Source organism: Ornithorhynchus anatinus, chromosome 1 (genome assembly GCF_004115215.2).
Source record: "Ornithorhynchus anatinus isolate Pmale09 chromosome 1, mOrnAna1.pri.v4, whole genome shotgun sequence".
NCBI lineage: Eukaryota > Metazoa > Chordata > Mammalia > Monotremata > Ornithorhynchidae > Ornithorhynchus > Ornithorhynchus anatinus.
In genome coordinates this window covers 185,631,870-185,658,858 of record NC_041728.1, presented here as the reverse complement: position 1 = coordinate 185,658,858, position 26,989 = coordinate 185,631,870, and the positions used below count along the sequence as shown (strand labels likewise).

General features: G+C 53.4%; 1 protein-coding gene across 1 annotated transcript in view; it reads right to left on the bottom strand.

Moving 5' to 3' along the window:
• Positions 1–26,989, bottom strand: part of MYLK (myosin light chain kinase) — a gene marked incomplete at its 3' end in the record, with an annotated part of 124,641 nt that overhangs the window by 12,044 nt on the left and 85,608 nt on the right. Inside the window, exons 18-26 of the mRNA XM_029061799.2 lie at positions 21,593–21,643; positions 19,926–20,053; positions 19,223–19,376; positions 15,901–16,203; positions 12,002–12,034; positions 11,623–11,716; positions 11,122–11,325; positions 10,007–10,224; positions 8,812–8,935 (exon numbers count right to left, since the gene is read on the bottom strand). Of these exons, the coding sequence (XP_028917632.1) occupies positions 8,812–8,935; positions 10,007–10,224; positions 11,122–11,325; positions 11,623–11,716; positions 12,002–12,034; positions 15,901–16,203; positions 19,223–19,376; positions 19,926–20,053; positions 21,593–21,643 (1,309 nt within the window). The remainder of the gene's footprint in view (positions 1–8,811; positions 8,936–10,006; positions 10,225–11,121; positions 11,326–11,622; positions 11,717–12,001; positions 12,035–15,900; positions 16,204–19,222; positions 19,377–19,925; positions 20,054–21,592; positions 21,644–26,989) is intronic.

Here is a 26,989-nt window from a genome sequence, read left to right as displayed (position 1 = left end):
GCGTCATATGCTTGTTTTGCTCTTTCCCAATCACTTAGCACATTGCATTGTACTCAATGGGTGCACAATAAATTCCATTGCTATTACTAATAAGATGAGATACTACAATTTTGAGCACTCTGCACAGAGTAAGCATTCAATAAATACCATCGATTAATTGATAGTGAGTCTACTACTATTAATTCTGCTATTTAAGTGTTTACTACTAAACTGAGTTCTGGGGTAGATACAAGATAATCAGATTGGACACAGTTCCTATCCCACATAGGGCTCATGGTCTAAGTAGGAGAGAGAACAGGTAGTGAATTCCCATTTTACAGATGAGGAAACTGAGTCACAGAGAAGATTTGTGACTAGCCGAAGATGACAGACCAGGCAAGTGGAAGGGAGAGGAATAATAATAATAATTATGGTATTTGCTAAGTACTTACTATGTGCCAGGCATTGTTCTAAGTGCTGGGGTAGGTACAAGATAATCGGGTTGGACACAGTCTCTGTCCCACATAGGGCTCACACTGTTAATCGTGGCCTACTGGAAAGAGCATGGGCTTGGGAGTCAGAGGTCATGAGTTCTAATCCCAGCTCTGCCACTTGTCAGCTGTGTGACTTTGGGCAAGTCATTTAACCTCTCTGTACCTCAGTTATCTCATTTGTAAAATGAGGATTAATATCTCATTACCTTGTATCTATCCCAGTACGTAAACAGTGCTTGGCACATAGTAGACACTTAACAAATCCCATCATTATGAATATGAATAATCCCCATTTTACAGATGAGGGAACTGAAGCCTAGAGAAGTGAAGTGACTTGTCCAAGGCCACACAGCAGACAAGGGGAGGAGCCGCGATTAGAAGACATGACCTTCTGACTCCTAGGCCCATGCTCTATCCACTAGACCATGCTCCTCTGACTCCCAAGCATTCGGTCTTTCCACAAAGCCATGCTGCTCCTCTACTACTGCTGTTACTATTGCTATTACTACTCTTGCTACTGCTCCCGCTCCTACTAAGTCACTTTACTTCTCTGTGCTTCAGTGACCTCATCTGTAAAATGGAGATGAAGACTGTGAGCCCCACGGGGGACAACCTGATCACCTTGTATCCTCCCCAACACTTAGAACAGTGCTTTGCACATAGTAAGCACTTAACAAATGCCAACATTATTATTACTATATCTTCTACGCCTTCCATGCAAATCTTTATACTCTATTGCTTTGTCTATCTGTAATTTGTTAAAGCGTTGGTCTCCTATGCTAGACTGCAAGCTCCTTGAGAACAGAGATCATGTCTACTAACTCTATTGTCCTCTCCCAAATGCTCAGTACAGTGCTCTGCACAGGGTAGATTGTAAGGTTCTTGAGGACAGGGATTATGCCTACTAACTCTATTGTACTCTCCCAAACTCTCAGGACAGTGCTCTGCAATCAATCAGTCAATCAGTGTATTTATGAAGGACTTATGTGTGGAAATCACTGTACTAAGCACTTGGAAGAGTACAATACATTAGAGTTTCTAGATACAATCCTTGCTCACAAGGCTCTTAAAATTAAGTGGAATAATTGTAGTATTTGTGAAGCACTTACTATGTGCCAAGCACTGTTCTGAGTTCTGGAAAATATACAAGATAAGCAGATCATAGACACAGTCACAGAGTAGCGCTCAATACATATTATTATACCCTATTATATCCCAGTCTACGCTTCACTCTACTGCCTGCATCATTTTTCTACAAAAATGTTCAGGATGTTTCCCCTCACTTCAAGAAATTCCAGTGGTTGTCCATCCACCTCCGCATGAAGCAGAAATTCTTCACCATTGACTTTAAGGCACTCAATCACCTTGCCCTCTCCTATCTCACCTTGCTGCTCTCCTACTACAACTGCACACTTCATTCCTCAGATGCTCGATCCTGTCTATCTCACTGCCCACTTCTCACCCACATCCTGCCTCTGGCCTGGAAAGCCTTCCCTCCCCACATCAGACAGACAACGAGTTTCCCCCGCTTCAAAGCCTTACTGAAGGTACTTCTCCTCCAAGAGGCTGTCTCTAAGCCCTCCCCTATTCTCCCACTCCATTCTGTGTCACTCTGGCTTGCTCCCTTTATTCATCCCCTCTTCCAGCCCCACAGCACTTATGTACATATCTGTAATTTATTTATTTATGTTAATGTCTGTCAGCCCCCTTCCCAAGCCCCCTCCCCAAGACTGCAAGCTCATTGTGGGCAGGGAGTATATCGGCTTATTGTTATATTGTACTCTCTCAAGCACTTAGTACAATGCTCTGCACAAGGTCAGTGCTAAATGAATACAATTAACTGTCTAATAATAATAACAATTAATGGAATTTGTTAAACACTCAGTGTATGCCAGGCACTGTACTAAGCGCTGGGTTGGATACAAGCAAACTGGGTTGGACACAGTCCCTGTCTCACGTGGGGCTCACAGTCTCAATCCCCATTTTAAAGATGAAGTAATTGAGGCTCAGAGAAGTGAAGTAACTTGCCCAAGGTCACACAGCAAATGGCAGAATTGGGACTATTATTGACTGATTGATTAACTGATACTATCAATGGAAGGAGGTGGGAGGCAGCATGGTCTAGTGGAAAGAACAGAAGACTAAGTCAGAAGACCTGGTTCTAGTCACGGCTCTGCCATTTGCCTGCTGCGTGACCTTGGGCAAGGTCCTGAACCTCTCTATACCTGAGTAATCTCATCTGTGAAATGGGTATAAGGTCCCTGCTCTCCCTCCCTCTTAGATGGTGAACCTTATGAGGGACAGAGGTTGTTTCCAATCTCATCATCCTGTCAGCCCCAGAGTTTGGTACAGTGCTTGGCATGGTAAGCACAGAATGGTAAGTGCTCATGTCTCCCCTTTCCTAAAAAAACCCTCCCTTGACCCCACAGATCTCTCTCCAGGTCTTTCATTCATTCACTCATTCATTCAGTTGTATTTATTAAGCACTTATTGTGTGCAGAGCACTATCCTAAGCGCTTGGGAAAGTACAATTCAACAAAAAACAGTGACATTCCCTGCCCACAACGAGCTCACAGTCTAGTTCTGCACTCAGAAAGCACTCAATAAATACGATTAATTGACAAATTCGTCAGCAGCGTGGCTTAATGGATAGAGCACAGGCCTGGGAGTCAAAAGACCTGGTTCTAATCCCAACTTCACCACTTGTTTGCTGTGTGATCTTGGGCAAGTCACTTTACTTTTCTGTGCCTTAGTTCCTTCATGTATTAAATGGAGATAAAGATTGTGAGCCCTGTGTAGGATATGGACTGTATTCATCCCGATTAGCTTGTATCTACCCCAGCTCTTAGTACAATGTTTGGCGTGTAGTAAGTGCATAACAAATAGAAGCAGCATGGCTCAGTGGAAAGAGCACGGGCTTGGGAGTCAGAGGTCATGGGTTCGAATCCAGCCTCTGCCACTTGGCAGCTGTGTGACTGTGGGCAAGTCACTTAACTTCTCTGTGCCTCAGTGACCTCCTCTGTAAAATGGGGATTAAGACTGTGAGCCTCACTTGGGACAACCTGATTACCCTGTATCTACCCCAGAGCTTAGAACAGTGCTCTGCACATAGTAAGCGCTTAACAAATACCAACATTATTTATTATTATTAAATACCACTGAAAAAAAACCCGAGATCGACCATCCGGCCCTGAGCGACAGTGGCGATCTGCAACCACTAGAGGGCGCGCGTGTCCCGCGTGTGGTCCCGATGCGTGATTCCCACCGCCCTCTGCCCCGCTCGGGGCCGGGCTCTGTGCCAGGCTCTGTGCCAGGGCTGCCCCTGGGGCCGGGCCTCCGGGAAGAGTTAATAATTATAAAAATAATAATAATTGTGGTATTTGTTAAGCACCTACTATGTGCCAGGCACTGAACTAAGCGCTGGGGTTGATACGAGTTAATGAGGTTGGACATTGTCCCTGTCCCACATGGGGCTCACAGTCTTCACCCCCATTTTACAGATGAGGGAACTGAGGTACAGAGAAATGAAGTGACTTGCCCATGGTCACACAGCACACAAGAGGCAGAGCAGGAATAGAACCCAGGTTCTTCTGACTCTCAGGCCCTGCTCTAACCATTGGACCACATTGTTTTGGAAACAGTCGGCAAAGATCACTGTGACACACTCTGCACTCACAGACGGACTTTCTCCTCTCTCTTTCTCTCCCTCATTCCAGTCTATACTTTGCTTTTTCTAAAAAACTATCAGTTCACATCTACCCACTCCTCAAGACCTTCCAGTGGTTGCTCATCCACCTCCACATCAAACAGAAACTCCTCCTCATCAGCTTTAAAACCCTCAGTCAACTCATCCCCTCCTACCTCAACTCCCTGCTCTCCTACTCCAGCTCAGTGCTCACATTCCGCTCCTTTGACATCAACCTGCTTACTGCAATTCCATCTCCTCGCTCTCCATTCATTAATTCATTCATCCAACTGTATTTATTGAGCGCTTACTGTGTGCAGAGAACAGAGCGCGTTTGGGAGAGGACGGTAGAACAATAAGCAGATGCATTACCTGCCCACAGCGAGCTTTCAGTCTAGAAGGGGAGACAGACATTAATATAAATAAATAAATTACAGATATGTACATAAGAGCTCTGTGGCCAGGCAGGGGATGAATAAAGAGAGCAAGTCAGGGTGACACAGAAGGAAGTGGGAGAAGAGGAAAGGAGGGCTTAGTGAAGGAAGGCCTCTTGGAGATCTCTTGCCTGCAACTGCCTCCTCTTTCACATTGGGCAGACCACCAGTCTCCCCAACTTTAAAGCCTTTCTGAAATCACACCTACTGCAGGAGACCTTCCCTGATTAACCTTTTGTCTCCCCACAAAATTTCCCCTGCTGTAGCCATGCCAGCACTTCCCCTAAGCATTTGTCTCACCCCTCCCAATAGCACTTGGTAATTTATTTATTCTCTATTACTTCCTCCTACCTATAATTTATTTTATGTCTGTCTCTCTCGCTACATTATAAACTTCTTGAGGGCAGGGATCATGACTATGATCATTATCATGGTCATCATCATCAGTGGTATTTATTGAGTGTTTTTCTCGTATCTTTAAATTATATATTATAAATATTTATTCATATTAATGTCTGTCTCCCTAATTAGACTCTATGCTCGTTACATGCAGGGAACGTGTCTGCTAATTCTATCGTATTGTCCTCAATTGATCGCTTACCCTGTATAGAGTACTGTACTAAGCACTTGGGAGAGTACAATGGGACAGAGTTGGCAGACATATTCCCTGCCTACAACAAGCTTACAGTCTAGAGTGGGAGGCAGACATAAATATAAATAAATAATTTATAATATGTAATTTATAGATATGTATGTAAGTGTCATGGGGTTGAGGATGGGGTGAATATCTAAGTACAAATCCACAAATCCAAGTACTAACTCAATTATACTCTCCCAAGCGCTCAGTCCAGTGTTCTGCACACAGTAGACTGTCAGCTCCTTGAGGGCAAGGGATCGTGTCTGCTAACTCTACTGCCCTCACTCAAATGCTCTGTGTTCTGAGGAAGCAGCATGGCATAGTGGATAGAGTACAGGCCTGGGAGTTAGAAGGTCATGGGTTCTAATCTCGGCTCTGCCACTTGTCTGCTGGGTGACCTTGGGCATTTCACTTCACTTCTTTGGGCCTCAGTTGCCTCATCTGGAAAATAGGGATTGAGACTGTGAGCCTCGCATGGGGTAGGGACTGTGTCCAACCTGCTTTGCTTGAATCCACTCAAGCGTTTAGTACAGTGCATGGTGCCAAGTAAGTGCTTAACAAATATCACAATTATTATTATTACTGTTACAGTGCCTGGCACCCAGTAAGTGTTTAACAAATACCACAATTATTATTATTATTACATACTGAAGCAAACAATTAATTCAACTAACAGATTAATTGATGAGATTAGATTATTATATGAGTCTCTTCACTCGTGGCTTAGTGGAAAGAGCACGGGCTTGGGAGTCAGAGGTCATAGGCTCTAATCCTAACTCTGCCACTTGTCAGCTGTGTGACTTTGGGCAAGTCACTTAACTTTTCTGTGCCTCAGTTACATTATCTGTAAAATGGGGATTAAGACTGTGAGCCCCATGTGGGACAACCTGATTGCCTTGTATCTACTCAGTGCTTAGAACAGTGCTTGGCACTTAGTAAACACTTAAATACCATCATCATCATCATCATCATCATCATCATCATCACTTGTCTGCCTGCCTCCAGCCCCTCTCCACCCCAGTCCATACATTCCACAGTTGTTGAGATCATCTTTCTGGAAGCACGCATATCTCCACTCCTCAAAGCCCTCCAGTGGCTGCCCTCATCTCCCACCACATCGAGCAGAAACTCTTGACCACCGGTTTCCGAGCCCCTCGGGTCCTCTCTATCTTCCCTATCCACACTCTTTTCCCAGTCCTCCCCAGCTCTCTCTCTTTACCCAATCATTCAATCAATCAATCAATGATATTGATTAAGCAAGCACTTATCCTAACCTGCCCTGATTAATAATGTTGGTATTTGTTAAGCACTTACTATGTGCAGAGCACTGTTCTAAGCGCTGGGGTAGACACAGGGGAATCAGGTTGTCCCACGTGGGGCTCACAGTCTTAATCCCCATTTTACAGATGAGGGAACTGAGGCACAGAGAAGTTAAGTGACTTGCCCACAGTCACACAGCTGACAAGTGGCAGAGCTGGGATTCGAACTCATGAGCCCTGACTCCAAAGCCCGTGCTCTTTCCACTGCGCCACGATTAGACATCAGCCTCCTAGCTGACCTCCCTGTCTCCTCTCTCTCGCACTCCAGTCCATACTTCACTCTGCTGCCCGGATCAGTTTTCTAAAAAACTGTTCAGTCCGCATCTATCCACTGCTCAAGACCCTCCAGTGGTTGCCCATCCACCTCCGCATCACATAGAAACTCCTCACCGTCGGCTTCAAAGCACTCAATTAGTTCTCCCACTCCTACCTCTCCTACTATAGCCCAGCCCGCACACTCCGCTCCTTTAGCGCCAACTTGCTCACTGTGCCTCTACTGCATCTATCTCACTGCTGACCCCTTTTCCAAACCCTTCTCCTACCCTGGAACCCCTTCCCGTTCCATAAACTCCAGATCACGCCTCTGGAGGCTATACAGCAGACAAATGGCAGGGTCAGGATTAGAATTCAGGTCTTCTAACTCTTAGGCTTGCATTCCAGGACACGCTGCTTTATGGGCACAGTCTAATTATCTATTCCACAATTCCTTTGTGACACACTCCCCCCTGGTCTCTGCTCTCTCTGGGACTCCCTTCACCCTGCCCCCCACTCCCACTGGTCCCTACTCTCTTGAAGCAGCGTGGCTCAGTGGAAAGAGCACAGGCTTGGGAGTCAGAGGTCATGGGTTCTAATCCCGGCTCCGCCACTTGTCAGCTGTGTGACCTTGGGCAAGTCACGTAACTTCTCTGTGCCTCAGTTCCCTCATTTGTAAAATGGGGATGAAGTCTGTGAGCCCTATGTGGGACAACCTGATTGCAGCGCTTAGAACAGTGCTTGGCACAGAGTAAGTGCTTAACAAATACCAACGTTATTATAACATTATACTCTCCCCCAGTCTCATTTTGCCTCAACCCTCCAACTCCCCACTGATGCCTGCTCTCTCCCGGTCTCCTTTCTCTCCACTCCCACACTTTGAGTTAGTGGCTGCTCTCCCTGGGTCTCCCTTCATGCTGACCCCACACTTCCCCCTGGACCCTGTTTTCCCCAGGTCTCCCTTCTTCCCACCCCCACACTCCCCACTGGTGGCTGTTCTCCCTTCATACTGACCCCACACTTTCTGCTCGTGCCTGCTGTCGCTGGGTCCCCCTTCTCCCCACTCCCACACTCCCCACTGGTGGCTGCTCTCCCCAGGTCTTCCTCTGCTTCACCCCCATGGCTGATAAACATCATTTCTGTCCATTTTTTCTATTGCGGCAGCAGCTCCTCGGGTCAAAGAAATTACCCAAAGTTACCATTACACTTTCCCTAATTCTCACCACAACGTCCAGCACATGGTGGCCTTGGCCAACACCATGGGTAGTTTGGCTAATTGATTTTCCTGCATCCCTTGCCCCAGCCCTTCCTCAGACTGCTTCCTCCCACTCCATCCTAAACTGCTGCCTCCCCATCCCCACCCCGGCACTGTGTTTTGAACCAGGAAATCAGACCCCAGGAAACCACCATATGAGTCAGACCGTCTTCCCTCCTCTGCTTCTTGTCCACCACCCTGCATCCATCTGTCTGTGTCCAGTCTGGTGTCCAGTCCCCTGATTCCATTCCTCTGTGTCCAGCCCTGCTGCCCAGCTCCAGTGTCCATCCCACTGTGTCCACTCCCCTGCTCCCATTTATCTGTGTCCAGCACCAATTGTCCAGTCCCCAGTGTTCATCTCTCTGTGTCCTACTCTGTACCCATCTCTCTGCATCCATCCCCCTGCATCTATCCCTTTGTGTCCAGCCCCAGTGTCCATTCCCCTGTGTCCATCCCCCTGATTCCATCCCTCTGTGTCCAGCCCTGGATTCCAGTTCTGATGTTCAGTTCCCTGTGTCAGGCAACCTGCCTCCATCCATCTGTGTCCAGCCCCTAGGGTTCATCTCTGCATGTCCTACCCTGTGTCCATCTATGCACATCCATTCCCCTGCCTCCATCCCTCTGTATCCAGCCCCGGTGACCAGCCCTCTGTTATCAAATCCTCCTTCCACCCATTGCCCACGGCCCAGCTCAGCCCCCTCCCAACACCACCCAGTGTGCCACCCCCATCCAGTGGGTGTCATCCAGCAGACTCACAGGATGTAGCAGATGACACCGATGCTCCACATGTCGGTGGGGTAACCAATGGGCTCATAGTTGATCACCTCGGGGGCCACAAACTCGGGAGTGCCAAACAACACCTTAAGCGAGCCAGCATTCTCTGTCAGGGCAACAGGTAGAGTCAAGGACAAGTCTGACCTCGGCCCCCTCCCCACCCTACCCCCAGGATGGAGACACCTCAACCACAGCTGCTCTGCATCTGCCCAAGCCAACCCTGAACCTGACCCAGCAGACTCTCACCCTGACCTCAACCACCTCCACATGCGTACAGGCCTCTCAGCTCAACCCTGGGCAAGCCACTTTACTTCTCTGTGCCTCAGTTCCTTCATTTGAAAATGTGAATTTAGACTGTGACCCCATGTAGGACAAAATGCAAAATGCTAAAAGAAATCAGGCTGCAATTTCAAGCTATGGGGTATCCTGGGCTCTGAGCCTGAAGGAACCTGAAATTCTGCTCCTCTGATTTTGTTTATATGTTGTATAACTGTCAATGTTGTGCTTTAATGCGTCATCATTCCTGATATGTGCAGGAAAAGTGTCTACCAACCCTGTTGTAGTGTCCTCTCCCAAATGGTCTCTTAGTACAGTGCTCTCTGCACACAGTAAATACTCCATAAATAACATGGGTTGATCAATTGATTGATTGTCTCCAGTCCCTTCTTCCCATTTACACTCATGCACTGTGAAGCTCCACTGCAATGCCCTGCCCTGAGGAGCAGGGACCACATTTAATTCCCACCTTTATATTCTTTCCCAGCACTTAGTACAGTGTTCTGGACACACTAAGCTGCCAGTAAATACGATTACTATGGCTACTGAGAGCACTGGCAACTTACTCCTTGTTATCCACACTCGAAGAGTAAGAGAGTGAGTGGATAAACCCAAAGAGTGGATAATCCAAAGAAGATGAGGCAGAGTGGAAGATAGGGGTGTGGATGACAATGGGGAGGTGGCCCATGGGGCTCCCCAGCCCATCATCCCCATCTTCTGTCCCGGGAGATTCCCAAGCACTCCCAACTCCTGGGGCACTGAGGCAGGTGATCGAGCCCCTCCCCCAATCCTGGACCCCAGTTACAGAACCCACCCTGACACCAGACTCCAGTTACCGAGTCCCTCTCATGCCCCTAGTCCCTGGTTACCGAGCTCTCCCACCCCCCCAGACCCTGGTTACCGAGCCGGCGGGCAAGGCCAAAGTCGATGAGCTTAATCCTGGTCCCCGTCTTGTTGACGCACATGATGTTCTCCGGCTTGAGGTCGAGGTGCACGATGCCCTGCTTGTGGATGTACTGGACGCCCTCCGAGATCTGCTTCATGTACTGGATGCACTCGCGCTCCGTCAGCTCGAAGTCTTCATCGATGATGCGCTCAAACAGTTCCCCCCCTGAGACGCTGTGGCCAGGGAGACAGGGCTCAGGGAGGGTGGGGGGCAGGGTCCCCCATGAGAGGGGACTGGCCATCCAGGATTGGGGGATAGAGGGGCACTGTGAAGGCCTGAGGGGTTGGGGGGGCGGTTCAGGGCCCAGGCTAGTGCAGCCACTGCTTTGTATACTGCTCTTCCCCAGTTCAGCCCCAAAGCCCATCTGCCACATGCTTGCTCTATGACCTTGGGCAAATCACTTCACTTCTCTGGGCCTCAGTTCTCTCACCTGCGAAATGAGGAGTCAATCCCCTTTCTCCCTGCTACTTAGACTGTGAGTCCTGCGTAGGACAGGCTGTCTCACCTGATGATCTTATATCTCCCCCAGTGCTTAGAACACTGCTTGGCACATAGTAAGTGCTGAATGAATGCTCGGGGGCAAGGATGGACCATGGGAAGATTGCTGAGGGCAGGGGATCACCCATCTAACAACTCTGTTGCAGTGTACTTTCCAGTATTGTGCTCTGCACACAGTGAGTGCTCAAAAATTACCACTGACTGATTGTGGTGATGGATTTGAAGGCCCAGAGAGGCCAAACCACTTACCCAAGGTCACACAGAAGATGCTGCTGAATGCAGGGTCCAGTCACCCCCTGCCCCCCAGCTCCCTCCTGGCCCCCATGCCTCTCTGACCTTTCCTGGGAAGACCGAGACCCAAAGGATGGATGGAGTTGGGGCACCCCGGCCCTGACTCTCCCCCAACATCACGGTCTGGGAGCGAGGTCCAGACTTGGGGACTCTCCATTATCTGTGGTCCATGGGAAACAGGCAAGTGGATAAAGGGGAGTGGCAGAGAGTGCCCCTGGCAATTCCACACCCTCCCACCACAGCGCCACCGGCCCCTTGGGTGACGCCCACCCCACGCTCACATCTCTAGAACCATGACTATGTTGGCTTTATCCTCGAAAGCGTCGACGCACTGGACCAGCTTGGGATGGTGCAGGCAGTTCATGATGCCTATCTCGCGGCGGATGTCCTCCTTGTCCTTGGCCGAGTAGGCCTTCAGGAACTTCCCTGCCCACACGCTGCCCGTTTTCTTCTCCACCAGCCGGAACACCTGTCCGAACTTCCCCCTGCAGTGGGGCAATGACCCGTTTACCCCCACCCTGCCACACCCCAAACCTGGCCCCCTGTTTCCCTCACCCCCACTCTGCCACACCCAAACCTCTATCCCCCTCAACCCTATCCCGCTCCACCCCCAGCCCCCCTTGCTGCCACCCCCGCCCCCACCTCGAGGCCTGTGCCCTGGCCATGCTGCCTGTTGAGGCCCAGGTTGGGCTTGGCCGGATCCAGAGATGAACTCGGGAGCTGCTGCTCTGTGCCCCTGCCCTCGTCCCTGCCCCTGCCCCCACCAGCTCCAGGACACTCACGATCCCAGTCTTTCCTCGATGTCATAGAAGTCGGCCACCTTCTGCTCTGTGTTCACGGTGACCGTGCGGTAGTCCACCTCCGGCTCCTTCTCCTCTGCAGAAGGCCCGGGCCCGTATCACCATCAGGACCAGGATAAGTACACCCCACACTCTTGACTCTGGGCCCCCCGACTCTGGACCACAGACCCCTAGTCTGGGCCCTGGAACTGCCCTGATCCATCCGCCTTCCTACGCAGCCCACCCCGCGCTGGACCCTTGACTGGGCTCTCCCTACCAGACCCCCGCCCAGACCCCCAGCCCGGATCCACCCACCCACACAGTTCACCCCCGGCCCAGCCCCACCCACCCAGCCCCCAGCCCAGCCCGGCCCTGCCCTTACCGTCATCAGACAGCTCCACATCATCCTTGGGCTCTGTCACATCAGGCAGGGGCAGAGATACAAAATGACAGAGAGAGGAGCAGTAAAGAGAGAGGAGGCAGAGAGATAGACAGAGAGACAAAGACAGAAAGACACAGAAACAGAAAGACACAGGGACAGAGGGATACAGAGACAGAGAGATGGGGACAGAGGGACAGAGAACCAGAGAGACAGAGATAGAAGGACAGAGGCACAAAGGGACAGAGAGGCAGAGAGACAGAAGGATAGAGACACAAAGGGACAGAAGATTTCACCATCTAGCCATCACTGACAGTAAATCCCAGCCCCGGGGCCTCAAGCCCCCAGCTCTATTCCACCTCCACTGCTCCTCCCCGGCCCCCACCCCCATTTCTAGCTTCCTCCAGATGGTACCTGTGTGCAGACACACAGACACTGGCTAAGACCCCACTGATTGGGGGTGGGGGTGGCTATAGTGGGGCAGCTGACCTGGAAAGGCTTTCTGGAGGAGGCAGGTTTGACAGCTGTGCTTGGTGTTCCCCTTGATCTCATTTGTCTCACTGCCAATCCCTCATCTTTGTCCTCCCTCTAGCCTGGAACTCTCTCCCCCTTCATGTCCAACAGACCATTGCTCTCCTCATCTTCTAAGCCTTATTAAAATCACACTTCCTCCAAGAAGCCTTCCCTGATGAAGTTCTCATTTCCCCTGTCAGCCCCCTTCTCTGCGTCAACTGTGTAGTTGGCTGTGTACCCATTAGGCATTTTGAGACTCATCCCAGTCCCATAGCACCCTTTCTTATTCTCTACGACTTCCTCCACCTGTAGTTTATTTTAATGCCTGTCTTCCCCTGAAGACTGTGAGTTCCTTGTGGGCAGGGATTGTGTCTACCAGCTCTACCGTATTACTGGGCTTGGGAGGGTACAAAAGTTGGTTGACACATTTCCTGCCCACGAGGAGTTTACAATCTAGACAGGGAGACAGATATTTATATAGATTATGGAATTGTTCATAAATCCTGGACATAAATTAATAAAGGGTGCAAATCCAAGTGCAAGGGTGACGCAGAAGGGAGTGGGAGAAGAGGAAAGGAGGGCTTAGTCTGGGAAGGCCTCTTGGAGGAGATGTGATATTGGGAGGGTTTTGAAAGTGGGGAGAGTGGTGGTATTGATGTCTGTCCCCACCCCCACCCCCTCCAGACTGTGAGCTTGTTGTGGGCAGGGGTTGTACTTTCCCAAGTGCTTAGTACAGTACTCTGCACATAGTAAGCACTCAATAAATACGATTGAATGAATGAATTAATGAGTCTGTCATATATGAAGGAGGACGGCATTCCATGCCAGAGGGAGGACGTGGGAAAGGGGCTGGAGGCCACTTCCCCTACCACTACCACTAATAATAATGTTGGTATTTGTTAAGCGCTTACTATGCACCAAGCACTGTTCTAAGCACTGGGGTAGATACAAGGGAATCAGGTTGTCCCACGTAGGGCTCACAGTCTTCACCCCCCTTTTACAGATGAGGTAACTGAGGCACAGAGGAAGTAAAGGGGCTTGCCCAAGTTCACACAGCTGACAAGCAGCTGAGCCAGAATTTGAACTCACAACCTCCAACTCCCAAGCCCGGGCTCTTTCCACTGAACCATGCTGCTTCACTACTGCCACAGCTACCACTGCCACTACTACCGGCCCTCCTCCCACCTGGCCTCTCCCCCTCCCTCTCGTGGTGGCTCTCAACAAGCCTAAGGAGCTGACAGGGGTCACCTCATCCATTCCCCTGCTTTCAGGCAGCATGCCCCAGCCCAGACAAGTGGTTTGGGGGGGAGGGGGGGAGGGCAGGGTCATCTGCCCCCCTACCTAAAATATCTGGGGCAAGAGCCCCCCATCTCCAGCAGGAGAAGACTGTAGAACTGTCGGGTGACCGGCCGGCCTTCCCTCTCTGGTCCACCTGCCACTCAGGGATGCTTGGCAGGGGTTCAGGCCCCCACCTGTCTCTGGCCCTTAAAAAGCTACGGGGACGAAGGGAGAGGGGAAAGCGGGGGAGGGGTTCAGAACTTGGGAACTGTATATATTTTCATTACCCTATTTATTTTGTTAATGAAATGTACATCGCCTTGATTCTATTTAGTTGCCATTGTTTTTACAAGATGTTCTTCCCCTTGACTCTATTTATTGCCATTGTTCTTGTCTGTCCGTCTCTCCCGATTAGACTGTAAGCCCGTCAAAGGGCGGGGACTGTCTCTATCTGTTGCCGACTTGTTCATTCCAAGCGCTTAGTACAGTGCTCTGCACATAGTAAGCGCTCAATAAATACTATTGAATGAAGTGACCAAAGGACGAGGAGGGGGCCCAAGCCCAGGGCGAGAGGGATGGAGGTAAGGACAGGAGGGGACTGAGGGCAACTCCCCTCTCCTGCTGGGGCCAAGCCCCCTGCCCCCATTCTCCACCAGGTGCAGTTCCTTGAGGGGGGTGGTGGCATGGGCCTGCCCAGGGAAGGCCGGCCCTCAGTCCAGTCCAGTTCAGCTGTCCAGTGCCCACAGCTCCCTGCCTGCTTAGCTCTGCCCAGGCCAGCGGCCCTCGGGCGGGATCTGGGGCTGTGGGCAATGGGGACTGTCCAGGCCAGGGCTGGCGGCTGAGGGCTGTGGACTCTCCACATCTGTGGGGGGTGTCCCCTGAGGAAGATGGCTCCGATCCCACTTAGGGTGGGGTGGGGGCAGGAGGCGGATGTGAGCTGTAGCCAGAGGCAATAAGGTTAGACCCAGGAAAGGAGATATCAGCTGGGGCAGGGTCAGACTGTGGAGTTGGGGCGGACATGCCCTAATCCCTGGGGGATGGGAACAGGAGGCAGACTATTCCCCTGCTCCTCCCCTACTGCCCCCCGAACTGCTGGGGGACGGACCTGTCTTCAAGGACTCAGGGGATGGACAAGCTGGAATGGCAGGGTCAGTGTCCCCCTGACTGGGTTTGAAGGTCAGGGCCTGTAGGTCAGCATCCACCAGACAGCTCCCATGGACCTGGCCCACAGGTCAGCACCTACCGGACAGCTCCCACAGGCAGGGCCCTGAGAGGTCAGCAGCCACTGGACAGCTCCCAAGGGCAGGCCCCAGAGGTCAGTGCCCCCTGGACAGGCTCCACCAAATAGGCCCCACAGGTTAGCACCCACCGGACAACTCCCACGGACAGGGCCCGCAGGTCAGCACTAACTAACCCCTGGATCCTCGTCCCCATCACCGCTGCCTCCATCCTGGAAGGGGTCCGAGCCTGGACGGTTGGTGCAGGGCCACGCGGGGAGAGACCAGTGATGTCTCCCAGCCGTGAGCCACGGGCCCGGTCTTCTCAGGGCCACCCTGGACACCCTCTGCTGCCCCCTCTGCCCCCCCCCCACTACCCCCTATGTCCCTCACCATCCCACTGCTGCCCTTTGCCACCCTCTAACTGTAGGCAGCAGAGGGTGGCAGGGGTGAAAGGTTAGTGAGGATATAGGGGGATGGGGTGATGGGAGAATGGATGGGGGTCGGGGGAAATGGTGGGAGCGGCAGGGGGTAGAAGGGGCCGGGGGGAATGGATGGGGGAGGCCGGGGGACTGAGGGGCGGAGACGTGGCATGACCTAGTAGCTAGAGCCTGGGCCTGGGAGTCAGAAGGACCTGGGTTCTAATCCCAGCTCTGCCACCTGTCTGCTGGGTGAACCCGGGCAAATCACTTCTCCGTGCCTCAGTTTATCTCATCTGTAAAATGGGGATTAAGGCTGTGAGCCCCACGAGGGACGGGGACTGTGCCCAACCTGATCAGCTGGGATCTCCCCCCAGCGCTTAGTACAGCGCCGCCACATAGTAAGCGCTTGACAGATACCGTTGAAAAGACAAACAAAAAAGGGAGAGGGTGGGGGCGGGTGGAGTGGTCTCACCGGGGGGCTTCTCGCCGACTGCGGTGGGGTCGGACTCCTGGCTGGGCTCGCTGGTGCCGTAGACGTTGGTGGCCCTTACGCGGAAGCGGTATTGGCGCCCAGGCAGGAGGTCTTGCACGCTGTGCGCAGTGCTGCAGCAGGTGACCACGGGCGTCCAGGCGCGCTCCACCGAGTCCCAGGCCTCCACCGTGTAGGACTGGACGGCGCTGCCCCCGTCGTAGGACGAGCCGTACCACGACAGTGTCAGCGACGAGCTGCGCACGTCCGACACGCACGGGGTGCCCGCCGGAGGGTCCGGCTTGTCTGCGGATGGACGGGAGGGAGGACGGACGGACGAACGGACGGACCGGCGGACGGAGAGACGGAGGGAGGGGCCGGGCGTCGGCCGCGAAGGCTTCCCCGCTGCCCCCTCCCCACGGCTGCGGGACCCCTAGGAGCCCGGCGGCCCCCTCCCCCACTGCCGTGGGACCTCGGCCGGCCCCTGCCCCTTTCGGATCCCGGGTGCCCCTCTCCTTCTCTGCTGTGTGACCTCGGGTGGACCCAGGCCCTTAGGAACCCTGGTGCCCCTACCCCCACTGTGGTCGGACCTCGGGAGGACCCTGCCCCTCTCTGAGGCCTGGCGCCCCCTCCCCTACTGCTGTGTGACCTCGGACGGACCCTGCCCTTCTCTGAGCCCTTGTGTCCCCTCCCCCACTGCTGAATGATCTCGGTCGGACCCTGGCCCTCTCTGACCCGGGTGCCCCTCTGTAGAGTAAGGAGAACCTCTCCTGCCCCTCTTCCTGTGCCCGCAAGGCCAGGTAGAGTCCGCAGACGGGAGGGAAGTGGTCCTCAGGAGGGGGGCAGTGGGGAGGGAGTCAAAAATGGGAAGACCAAACTGCAGGGGGTAGCTCTTTAGCCATCATTCACCCCATCCCACCCCACTCTCCACCATCTCTCCCTGGTCACTCTCTCCACACCTCCCAACTCCTCCCCATTCCCCCTACCTCTTTCCCATCCCTTGCCACGCGCTCCCTCATTCCTGGCCCCCTGCCCAACACTTCCCCCCCCCGCCCCTCCCCAGCCCCCGACGCCCCGAGGCTGTGGGCCTGGGTGATATACCTAGCCCCTCTCTAGACCAGTCCCACCATCTGTCCAATGGGCCCAGGCACCCCCCGCCCCCCCACCAGGATGGCGTTCGGGACCCAAGCGTCCCGGGCCCTCCTCTGGGGTCCCTCAGGACCCCGCCCAACAGACGGTACCCCCCTTCATGCCCACCCTTGAACCCCTTCCCCTCCTCATCCCCATCCCCACTCTACTTGCCCCCCTCCCCAAAAGGGTTTGGGTTGTTGAAGCGCAAATGATTTTGGGGCGCCTGAACCGCGGGCTTCCGACCCCGGGGCAGGGGTCGTCCGGCCCTCAGAGGGGCCTGCTCTGAACCAGGAGGGCGACCGCGGCCCGTGGAGACATCTGGGCCCACATCTGGGGTCGGGCGGGGAGGGGGAGGGGTGAAGGACCCTGCCCCCAGACCGCCGGCCTTCGGCCTCCGGACCTCGGCCCCGGTCTCGGCCTCTGCCCCCGGACTCCGGGCCCGCCTTGGACCTCTGCCCTTCTCAGGACCCCCGCTCCCCGGCTTCCGGCCCCCGGGCCCTGCTCCGCGGGGCTGGACGCCGGGAGGCCGGGAGGCCGGGAGGCCGGGACGCCGGGACGCCGGCCAGCTGACGTTCTCAACCCGAACGGCCCCGCCGGAGGAAACGCACTGGAGCAGGGACACGGAACCATAAAAGGCGAAAAGCGAGCGGCCGCCGGACCCGCGGGCGGGGCGGGGGGGGAGAGGGGAGGGAGGACGGGGGCGGGGGGAAGGGAGGGGAGAGAGGGGGAGGGGAGGGGAGAGGAGAAAAGGAGAGGAGAGGAGGGAGGGGGGGGAGAGGGAAGGAGAAGGGAGAGAAGAGGGGAGAGGGGAGGGCAGAAGAGGGGAGGGAGAGAGAGGAGAGGAGAGAGAAGGAAAGAGGAGGGGAGGAGGAGAGAGGAGGGATGGGGAGACGAGAGGCAATCCGGGGAGGGGAGGAGAGAGGAGGGGAGGAGAGAGGGGAGGATGGGGAAAGGAAGAGGGGAGGAGAGGGGAAGGGAGGGAGGGAAGAGGAAGGGCGGTAAGGAGAGGGGAGGAGAAGGGAGGGGTGAAGAGGAGGGGAAAGGAGGGGGAAGCGAGAGGAAAGGAAAGGAGGGAAGGGGAGAGGGGAGGAAGGGAGGGGAGGAGAAAGGAGGGGAGAGGAGAGGGAGAAGGAGGGAAGAGGAAGGGCCGTAAGGGAGAGGGGAGAGGAGGGAAGGGGAGTGAAGTGGAGGGGTGTGGAGGGGAGGGGAGGGAGGGGAACGGAGAGGAAAGGAGGGGAGGGGAGGGGAGAGGAGCGGAGGGAAGCCGCACGGGAAGAGGAGGGGAAGGGAGTGAAGGACTGCTGTGTGACTTCAGTCGAGTCACTTCACTCTTCTGTGCCTCATTCTCCTCATCTGTAAATTCGGGATTCAGTATCTGTTCCCTGTGCATGTGTCCCGCCTTCCCATCTCAGGGCCCTCCCCACACCCTTCTCGGCTCCACCCACCTCCTCCAAGACCCCTCCAATCTCCTGCTAGGCTCCTTCCACCCTTTACCCAGCCCAGATGACCCAGTCCAAGCCACTCAACGGTCAGGCCCCGGCCACCGCCTCCTCTGCCCCTGCCAACTCCTGTCAGGCTCCTCCCAGCCGACCCAGTTCAACTGGATCCCCTGCGTTCATGCCCTGGCCTTTGCCCTGATGATAATTATCATCATCATCATAACAATAGTATTTGTTAAGTGCTTACTACGTGCCAGGCACTGAACTAAGCACTGGGATGGATACAGTCTCAATCCCCATTTTACAGATGAGGTAACTAAGGCACAGAGAAGAGAAGTGACTTGCCCAAGGTCACAGAGCAGACAAGTGGTGGAGCCAGTAGAACCAATGACCTTCTGACTCCCAGGCCTGTGCTCTATTCACTCACCCCTCTCTCTCACCCCTTGGCCCTCCCTCTATCCCCACATGCTCTCGCTTCCCACCCATCACCCATCACGCCCGGGCCCTCGCCCTTCAGCCCTCAACCCCCAGCCTTTACTACTCCCCCACACCTGGCACCCTCTCTAGGCCCTCGCATCACCCTCCTGCTCTGACCCCTGGGTCCTCACCCCCTGGCCCTCACTCTCCAGACCTCGCCCCCACCCTCATCACCCAGTGGCCCCTGGTCATAGCCCCCGCTCTTGCCACATGGCCCTCACCCCTGGGCCTCACCCCCCATCCGGCCCCGACCCTCAGCCCCAGCTGCAGACCCGTACCCACGACGGTGAGGTTGACCTGGGCCTGTTTGCTGCCCAGCTTGTTGTTCACGACGAGCGTGTAGCAGCCGCAGTGCTCCTGGCGTGCTGCCGTGATGGTCAGCTTGCTGCTGTCTGCTGTGTTCTCGATCTCCATCAGCTCGCTCGGCTCGATCTGGGGCAGCAGGGCAGGCCGGGGATCAGGGCCAGTGGGGCCACCAGGAGTGGGGACCGGGCTGAGGGAGGGAGATGGTCTGGGGCCGAAGGTCCAGGCCAAGGGGCCAGGGTGGGTAGGGGACCTGGGCTGACAGAGAGTGGGAGGGACCAGGGTCGGGGGGCTGGGGGGCAGTACAGGCAGGAAGGGGCAGGTGGACTACGGGCCGGCCAGGCTGAGGTTAAACGAAAGTGCCTGCTGGCTCCATGCCCAAAGGCAGAGATGCCCCACTGTATCCAAGGCGACCACCTGTCTGAGACCCTCAGGAGACTGACACCAGACAAGACCTCACACTCCTCTAGAAGGCTTCCTGGAGGAGGCAGTGAGGAGGAGGGGCATGCGGAGGGAAGAGGAGGAGGGACAGGAGAGGAGGAGGGTGGGAGTGGGGTAAGAAATAGATGGGATAGGAGGAGCAATGGGGTGAGGGGTCCGGGTGGGAGAGAATGGGCAGGAACCTGTTCAGGGGTGAGCCCACCGTGTTCCAAGCCCCGCCCCCGCCTGCCGCCTTACTTGTTTGCGGAATTTCATCCAGGTGCAGGTGAGGGGGGGGTCCCCGGCCACTTTGCAGAGGAGCTTCACAGGCTCCCCAGCCCGCACCTTCTGGTCCTCTGGGAACTGGGTGATGGAAGGGGGCATCGCTGGGCAGGAAAGAGCTAGGTCAGGGGCATCCAGGGACCAGGGCGTCCCAGGACCCAGCCAGACCCAGCCTGAGCACGGCATGGGGCCTTCCCTCTGTCTCTGCTGCTGCACAGGTGGCTGCCTGCCTGCCTGCCTGCCTGCCTGCATCCCTGCTTGGGTATATCTGTCCTGTCTTCCCATTGAACTGGCAGGGACTGGATCTTTGCCTCTTTCCTCTGCTCTCCCCCAGTGCACAGCACAGTGTGAGTATGTGTGTGTGTGTGTGTGTGTGCGCGCACATGCATTATCTCTCCCCATCAGACTGGCAGCCCCTCAAGGGCAAGGACCATTTCTCCTCCTCCCTCTGTCCCTCACCTAGCACCCAATACAGAGTGTGTGATGTCTATGAGCATGTGTGTGTGTTTGTGTATTTCCAGTCTCCCCATCAGACCAACAGGTCCCCAAGAGCAGGGACCATGTCTCCTTCTCCCTCTGTCCATCCCCCAGCACCCAGCACAGAGAATATGTGTGTGTGTGTGGGGGGGGGTCTCCCCATCAGACTGGCAGCCCCTCCTCCCTCTATCCTCCTCCAGTACCCAGCACACTGTGTGTGTGACTTTGTGTGTACGTGTGTGAGTGCATGTGCATATGCCAACTCTCCCCATTAGACTGGCAGCCCCTGAGGGTAGGGATTGTGTCTCCTCCTCCCTCTAGCTTTCCCCCAGCACCCAGCACAATGTGTGTCTGTGTGTACCCCACCCTGAGGTAAGGGATGGTACATGTGTCAGGAGAACTCTACACCTAACTCTAGAGAAGCGGCGTGGCTCAGTGGAAAGAGCCCGGGCTTGGGGGTTAGAGGTTGTGGGTTCTAATCCCTGCTCCACCGCTTGCCAGCTGTGTGACTTTGGGCAAGTCACTTAACTTCTCTGCACTTCAATTACCTCATCTGTAAAATGGGGATTAAAACTGTGAGCCCCACGTGGGACAACCTGATCACCTTGTATCCCCTCCAGCACTTAGAACAGTGCTTTGCACATAGTAAGCACTTAACAAATACCACCATTATTATTATTATTAAATCTAGGCCTTCCCTGCCTAAGCCCTCACTTCTCTATCTGCCCTCTCTACTGTGCCTCCTACATCCTTGGCTCTGTGCATGCTCACCCCACCCTCAACCTCCCCTGCATTTATGTCCATTTCCTTATACTCTGCTCTTCCTCCTTCTGTACTTTATGTTAACATCTGTCCCTGCCTCTAGACTGCAAGCTCCCCGTGAGTGGGGATAATTTCTACCAACTCTGTTTGTTTGTACTAGCCCAAGTGTTTAGTACAGTGCTCCGCAGGCAGTAAGTGCTTGATAAATACCATTGATTGATTCCATCACCTCTCCGGACCCTTGCCCTCTGAGCTTCTGGGCCCTAGCCCAGAAAATCAGATGGTCCATTCTTGGGGGTGGTCTCTAGCCCATCATGCCCTGGTGGGCAGGGCCTCTGAGGACCCGGGCGACTGCCCGCCTGCTCTGTGGCCTCCCAGACCTCCCAGCCGCTGGGGTCGACTACCTGCCCTCGGTGGGGTCTTGGGTGCGGGCTTCTTCTTGACCGTGGCGTCTCCTGCAACACAATGAAGCTGTCAGTCAGTCAGCCAGTCAATCAATCGCATTTATTGAGTGTTATAATGAGAAATCTGAGCCCTTGAACACAAGCCCCTGGCCAGAGTCAGCTGCAGGTGGGCCACGGTTCATTACGATGACACTTTCCCCAACCCAGCCCCCAACTGCAAAACCCAATGCCCACCAGGACCCACCAGTTGCTGGTCACTCCACATGTTGGGGGACTGAACTGGGGCCTTGGGGGACTGAGGCAGACCTCCTGCCCAACCCAAGCGCTAGGTTCCTGTCAGTGTTAACCCTTCTGTCTCCTGACTGATAACTGTGGTGCCAAACACTGCATTAAGCACTGAGGTAGATGCAAGATAAGCAGATCTGACACAGTTCTTGTTCCACATGGAGCTCACCATCTTGGCAGGAGAAGCAGCAGGGCTTAGTGTAAAGGTCCCAGGTCTGGGAATCAGAGCACCTGGATTCTAATCCCGGCTCTGCCACTTGTCTGGTCTATGACCTTGGGCAAGTCACTTCACTTCTCTGTGCCTCAGATACCTCATCTGTAAAATGGGGATGAAGACTGTGAGCCCTACATGGGACAACCTGATTACCTTGTATCTACCCCAGAGCTTAGAACAGTGCTTGGCACATAGTAAGCACTTAACAAATACCAACATTATTATTATTATTACTTAACAAATATCACAATTATATTATCATTATTGTTGTTATCATTTTCAGGGAGAACAGGTACAGAAAAGTTAAGTGATTTGCCCAAGGTTACCCAGTAGGTAAGTGGTGGGCTAGTAGAACCCAAGTCTCCTGCCTTTTTAAAAAAATAGTATTTTTTAAGCACTTCATTCATACACTTATTCAATTGTATTCATTGAGCACTTACTCTGTGCAGATCACTGTATTAAACGCTTGGGAGAGTACAATACAACAATAGGAGGATAAAATACAACAATAAACAGACACATTTCCTGCCCCCAGTGAACTTACAGTTTGGAGTGGGGAAGGCAGACATCAATACAAATAAATAAATCAGATATGTACATAAGTGCTGTGGGGTTGGGAAGGGGAAGAACAAAGGGAGCAAGCCAGGGTGTCACAGAAGGGAGTGGGAGAAGAGGAAGGGGGGAACCTTAGTATGGGGAGGAGATGTGCCTTCAATAGGGTTTGAAGGCAGGGAGAGTAATTGTCTGATTTGAGGAGGGAGGGTGATCCAGGCCAGAGGCAGAACATGGGCGAGGGGTCGGCAGCAAGATAGGTGAGATAGAGAGTAAGGTGAGAAGCACTTACTATGTGTCAGGCACAGAACTAAATGCTGGGGTAGATACTAGATAATCAGGTTGGACACATTCCATGTCCCACATGGGGCTCAGAGTCTTAATCCCTATTTTACAGATGAGGTAATTGAGGCCCAGAGAAGTGAAGTGACTTGCCCAAGGTCACAAACTACATGTGGCAGAGCCAGGATTAAAACCCAGGTCCTTTTGACTCCCAGACCCGGGCTCTAGCCACTAAGCCAATACTATGCCAATAGGGAGACAAACCCTCCAGCTTCCAAGGTCACCCCTGACCTGTATAGCCCAGGAAACAGCCACCATTGAATCAGGACAATGACAGGAATGATGAGCTGGTGGTCTTCCTGGTCACCCACCCTCATGTTAGAAATTCAACACCTGTGAACTCTCCACCAGTGGCCCAGCACAGGCCATCCAACTGCCTGACTCTCCCCTCTCCATCCCTGGTTCACCCCAGAGATCCAGCAAGGACTAGCCAACACCCTTGCCTCTCCCCACTCCATCGCTGACTCTCCCCTGTGACTCAGCAAGGACCATCCAACACCCTGATTCTCCACTCCATCCCTGGAGGGAGGCACCAATCTCAGTATCTAATGTGGGTGGGGCATCATTATTTGTGCTTACAGTGCGCAGAGTACTGTACTGGCCAATTATCATGCTCCGATAGCTCAGCTGGGTACCTGCCATGCTCAGAGTACTGAACTGGCACCTGCCTAGCTCAGAGCACCATACCGGGCACCACCTGAGGGCAGAGCACTGCACTGGACATAAAAATAATAATAATAATAATGATAATAATGATGGTATTTGTTAAGCACTTACTATGTGCCAAGCACTGTTCTAGTGCTGGGGTAGATACAAAGGAATCAGATTGTCCCACGTGGGGCTCACGGTCTTAATCCCCATTTTACGGATGAGTAACTGAGACACAGAGAGGTGAAGTGACTTGCCCAAAGTCACACAGCTGACAAGTGGTGGAGCCGGGATTAGAACCCATGACCTCTGACTCCCAAGCCTGTGCTCTTTCCACAAAGCTATGCTGCTTTTCAATGCAGCACGATGATAAAACATCTGCCACTTAGTGGAATTTCCCTGACTTGGTTCAAACCAAGAGCCTGTCCCGAGGTGGACACCTGTCTCGAGATGCAGCCCTGTCCCAACTTGAAGGCCTAGCCCAAGGTGGAGGCCTGTCTTGAGGTTGAGCCTTGACCCAAGATGGACACACTGTCCTCTGGTTGAGCCCTGTCCCAAGGTAAAGCCCTACCACGAGACGGAGCCCTGACCCAAGGTAGACACCCATCCTGAGGGGAATGCCTGTCCGCAGGTGGGCTCCTGTCAGGAGGTGAATGCCTGCTCCAAGATGGATGCTTGTCCTGAAATTGAGGCCTAATAATAATAATAATAATGTTGGTATTTGTTAAGCGCTTACTATGTGCAGAGCACTGTTCTAAGCGCTGGGGTAGACACAGGGGAATCAGGTTGTCCCACGTGGGGCTCACAGTCTTAATCCCCATTTTACAGATGAGGTAACTGAGGCACAGAGAAGTTAAGCAACTTGCCCACAGTCACACAGCTGATGTGGCATATCTGGGATTCGAACTCATGACCTCTGACTCCTACCGCTTGGTGGACGTCTGTCCCAAGGTGGACATCTGTCCTGTGGTTGACCCCTATCCCGATGTGGAGGCCTGTCCTGAGGGGAACAACTGTCCCCAAGGTGGACACCTGTCTTGAAGGGTTGGTATTTGTTAAGCGCTTACTATGTGCCGAGCACTGTTCTGTCCCTTGGTGGGTGCCTGCCATGCTCAGGTGTCCCGAGGTGGATGCCAGTCACCTGCTCAAGCCCTGTCCCAGAGTAGACTGCTGTCTCAAGGTGAAGCCCTGACCCCCCGGCTCCAGATCCTGTATGTTTCCCTTCCAGTACTCTTCCAAGTGCTTAGTACAGTGCTCTGCACATAGTAAGTGCTTAGTAAATGCGATTGATTGATTGAGGTCTCTGGGAATATAGGCACCGCTTCCGAACCTTGTGACTCAGCCACAAGAGCAATGGGGGGTGGCCAGGCGCCACCCTTAAGAGCATCAGACACAAAGGCGTCTGCTCTTGGTCTGTATCTGATGGGGGTCAGACCAGCTGGACACCAGCTGGACACCAGACTGGCCCCATGGGATTGAATCGATCGTTCATGGGGGATAGAACTGCATCATCCCCATGGTATAGAAGCGGACTGTCACCTGGTAGAGACAGCATGGCCTAGTGGATAGAGCACGGGCCTGGGAGTCAGAAGGACCTGGGTTCTAATCCCAGTTCCGGCACTTGCCTGCTGTGTGACGTTGGGGAAGTCACTTCACTTCTCTGGGCCTCAGTTGCCTTGTCTGTAAAATGGGGATTAAGACTATGAGCCCCATGTGGGACAGGGACTGTATCCAACCAGATATGCCTGTATCCATCCCAGAACTCGGTACAGTATGGCTGACATACAGTGTGAACTTAAATACCACAGTTATTATTATTATTATTATTATTGTTAGATCCAGACTGACCCCACAATATAGAACTGGATCATCTCCAAGGTAGCGAACTGGACTGCAATATAGAACCTATCGTCGTGTTATCAGACTGTGCCTGTGGTATAGAACCAGACTAACCCCATGGTATGGAACTGGGCCATCCCTATCAATCAATCAACAAATCGATTGTATTTATTGAGAGCTTATATGTGCAGAGCACAGTACTAAGTGCTTGGAAGAGTACAATAAAACAGAATTAGCAGGCATGTTCCTGACCCATAACTCTATCTTATTGAACCAGATAGTCCCACAGTATAGAACTGCACCGTCCCCAGGGTACAGAACCAGACTCTCCAAGTGGTCCTAGAACTGGACTGTCCAACAATACAGAGCTCAACTTTCCTCATTGAATAGAACTGGACTGTGATAGAGATCCAGGTGGTCCCAGTGGAATATAACTGGAACAACACCCAGTAAAGACCTCAACATTTCCCACTGAATAGAACTAGATCACCCCCATGGTATAGAACTGGACTGTCCCAGCAGTGTAGAACCAGACTGTCCTAGGGGTGTAGAACTGGACCATCCCACACTTAGATCTCAGAGCTCACTGTGGGCAGGGCATATCACTGATTATTGTTGTATTGTACTTTCCCAAGTGGTTAGTACAGTGCTCTGCACACAGTAAGTGCTCAATAAATACAAATGAATGAATTAATGACTGACTAAAACTGAACCATCCCTGTGGAATAGTACAGACTATCCTTGTGGTACAGAACTGGACTCCCCTGCCATGGACCGTGGCCAGAGAAGTGGACAGTCTGGGAGAGTGAAGCGGTCCAGCGGGTGGCATGGGGACCATTGCCTTTTTAGGAATTTGGCTAAAGATAACTGGGTCTCTGGAACCTTTACCCTCTGGGAGCCACTGCCTGCTCGCCCCAGCCAGACACTCAAGGAAAGGGAGCTCGGGCCTGGGCCAGGGCAAAGAATGTCTCTCACCAACAGCCTCTCTCTCCATGTGGGCCAGATTGTCTGGGCAGCTACTGTGGGCAGAACCTGGGCTAGGAGCTGGGGCAGGGCAGAGGGTGCAGGGGAAACGGACCCTGTCCTCAAGGGGCTGCCGGTCTGATGGGGGAGACCGGACACACACACACACACACACTCTCTCTCTTCTGGGCACAGAGGGAGGGCAGTGGGAGGAGAAGACATGGTCTCTGCCCTCAAGAAGCTGCCAGACTGATGGGGAGATGGGATACACACACATTCATTCATTCATTCATTCAATCGTATTTACTGAGCGCTTGCTGTGTGCAAAGCATTGTACTAAGCGTTTGGGAGAGTATAATATAAAAACAGACACATTCCCTGCCCACAACGAGCTCACAATTTAGAGGGGGAGACAACACACACACACACACACACTCTTTCTCTGTCTCTCTCTGTCTCTCTCTCCTGTGGGCAATGGGGTGAATAGAGGGAGGAGGAAACACGGTCCCTGTCCTAGAGGGGCTAACAGTCTGATGAAGAGAATAGTTAAACAC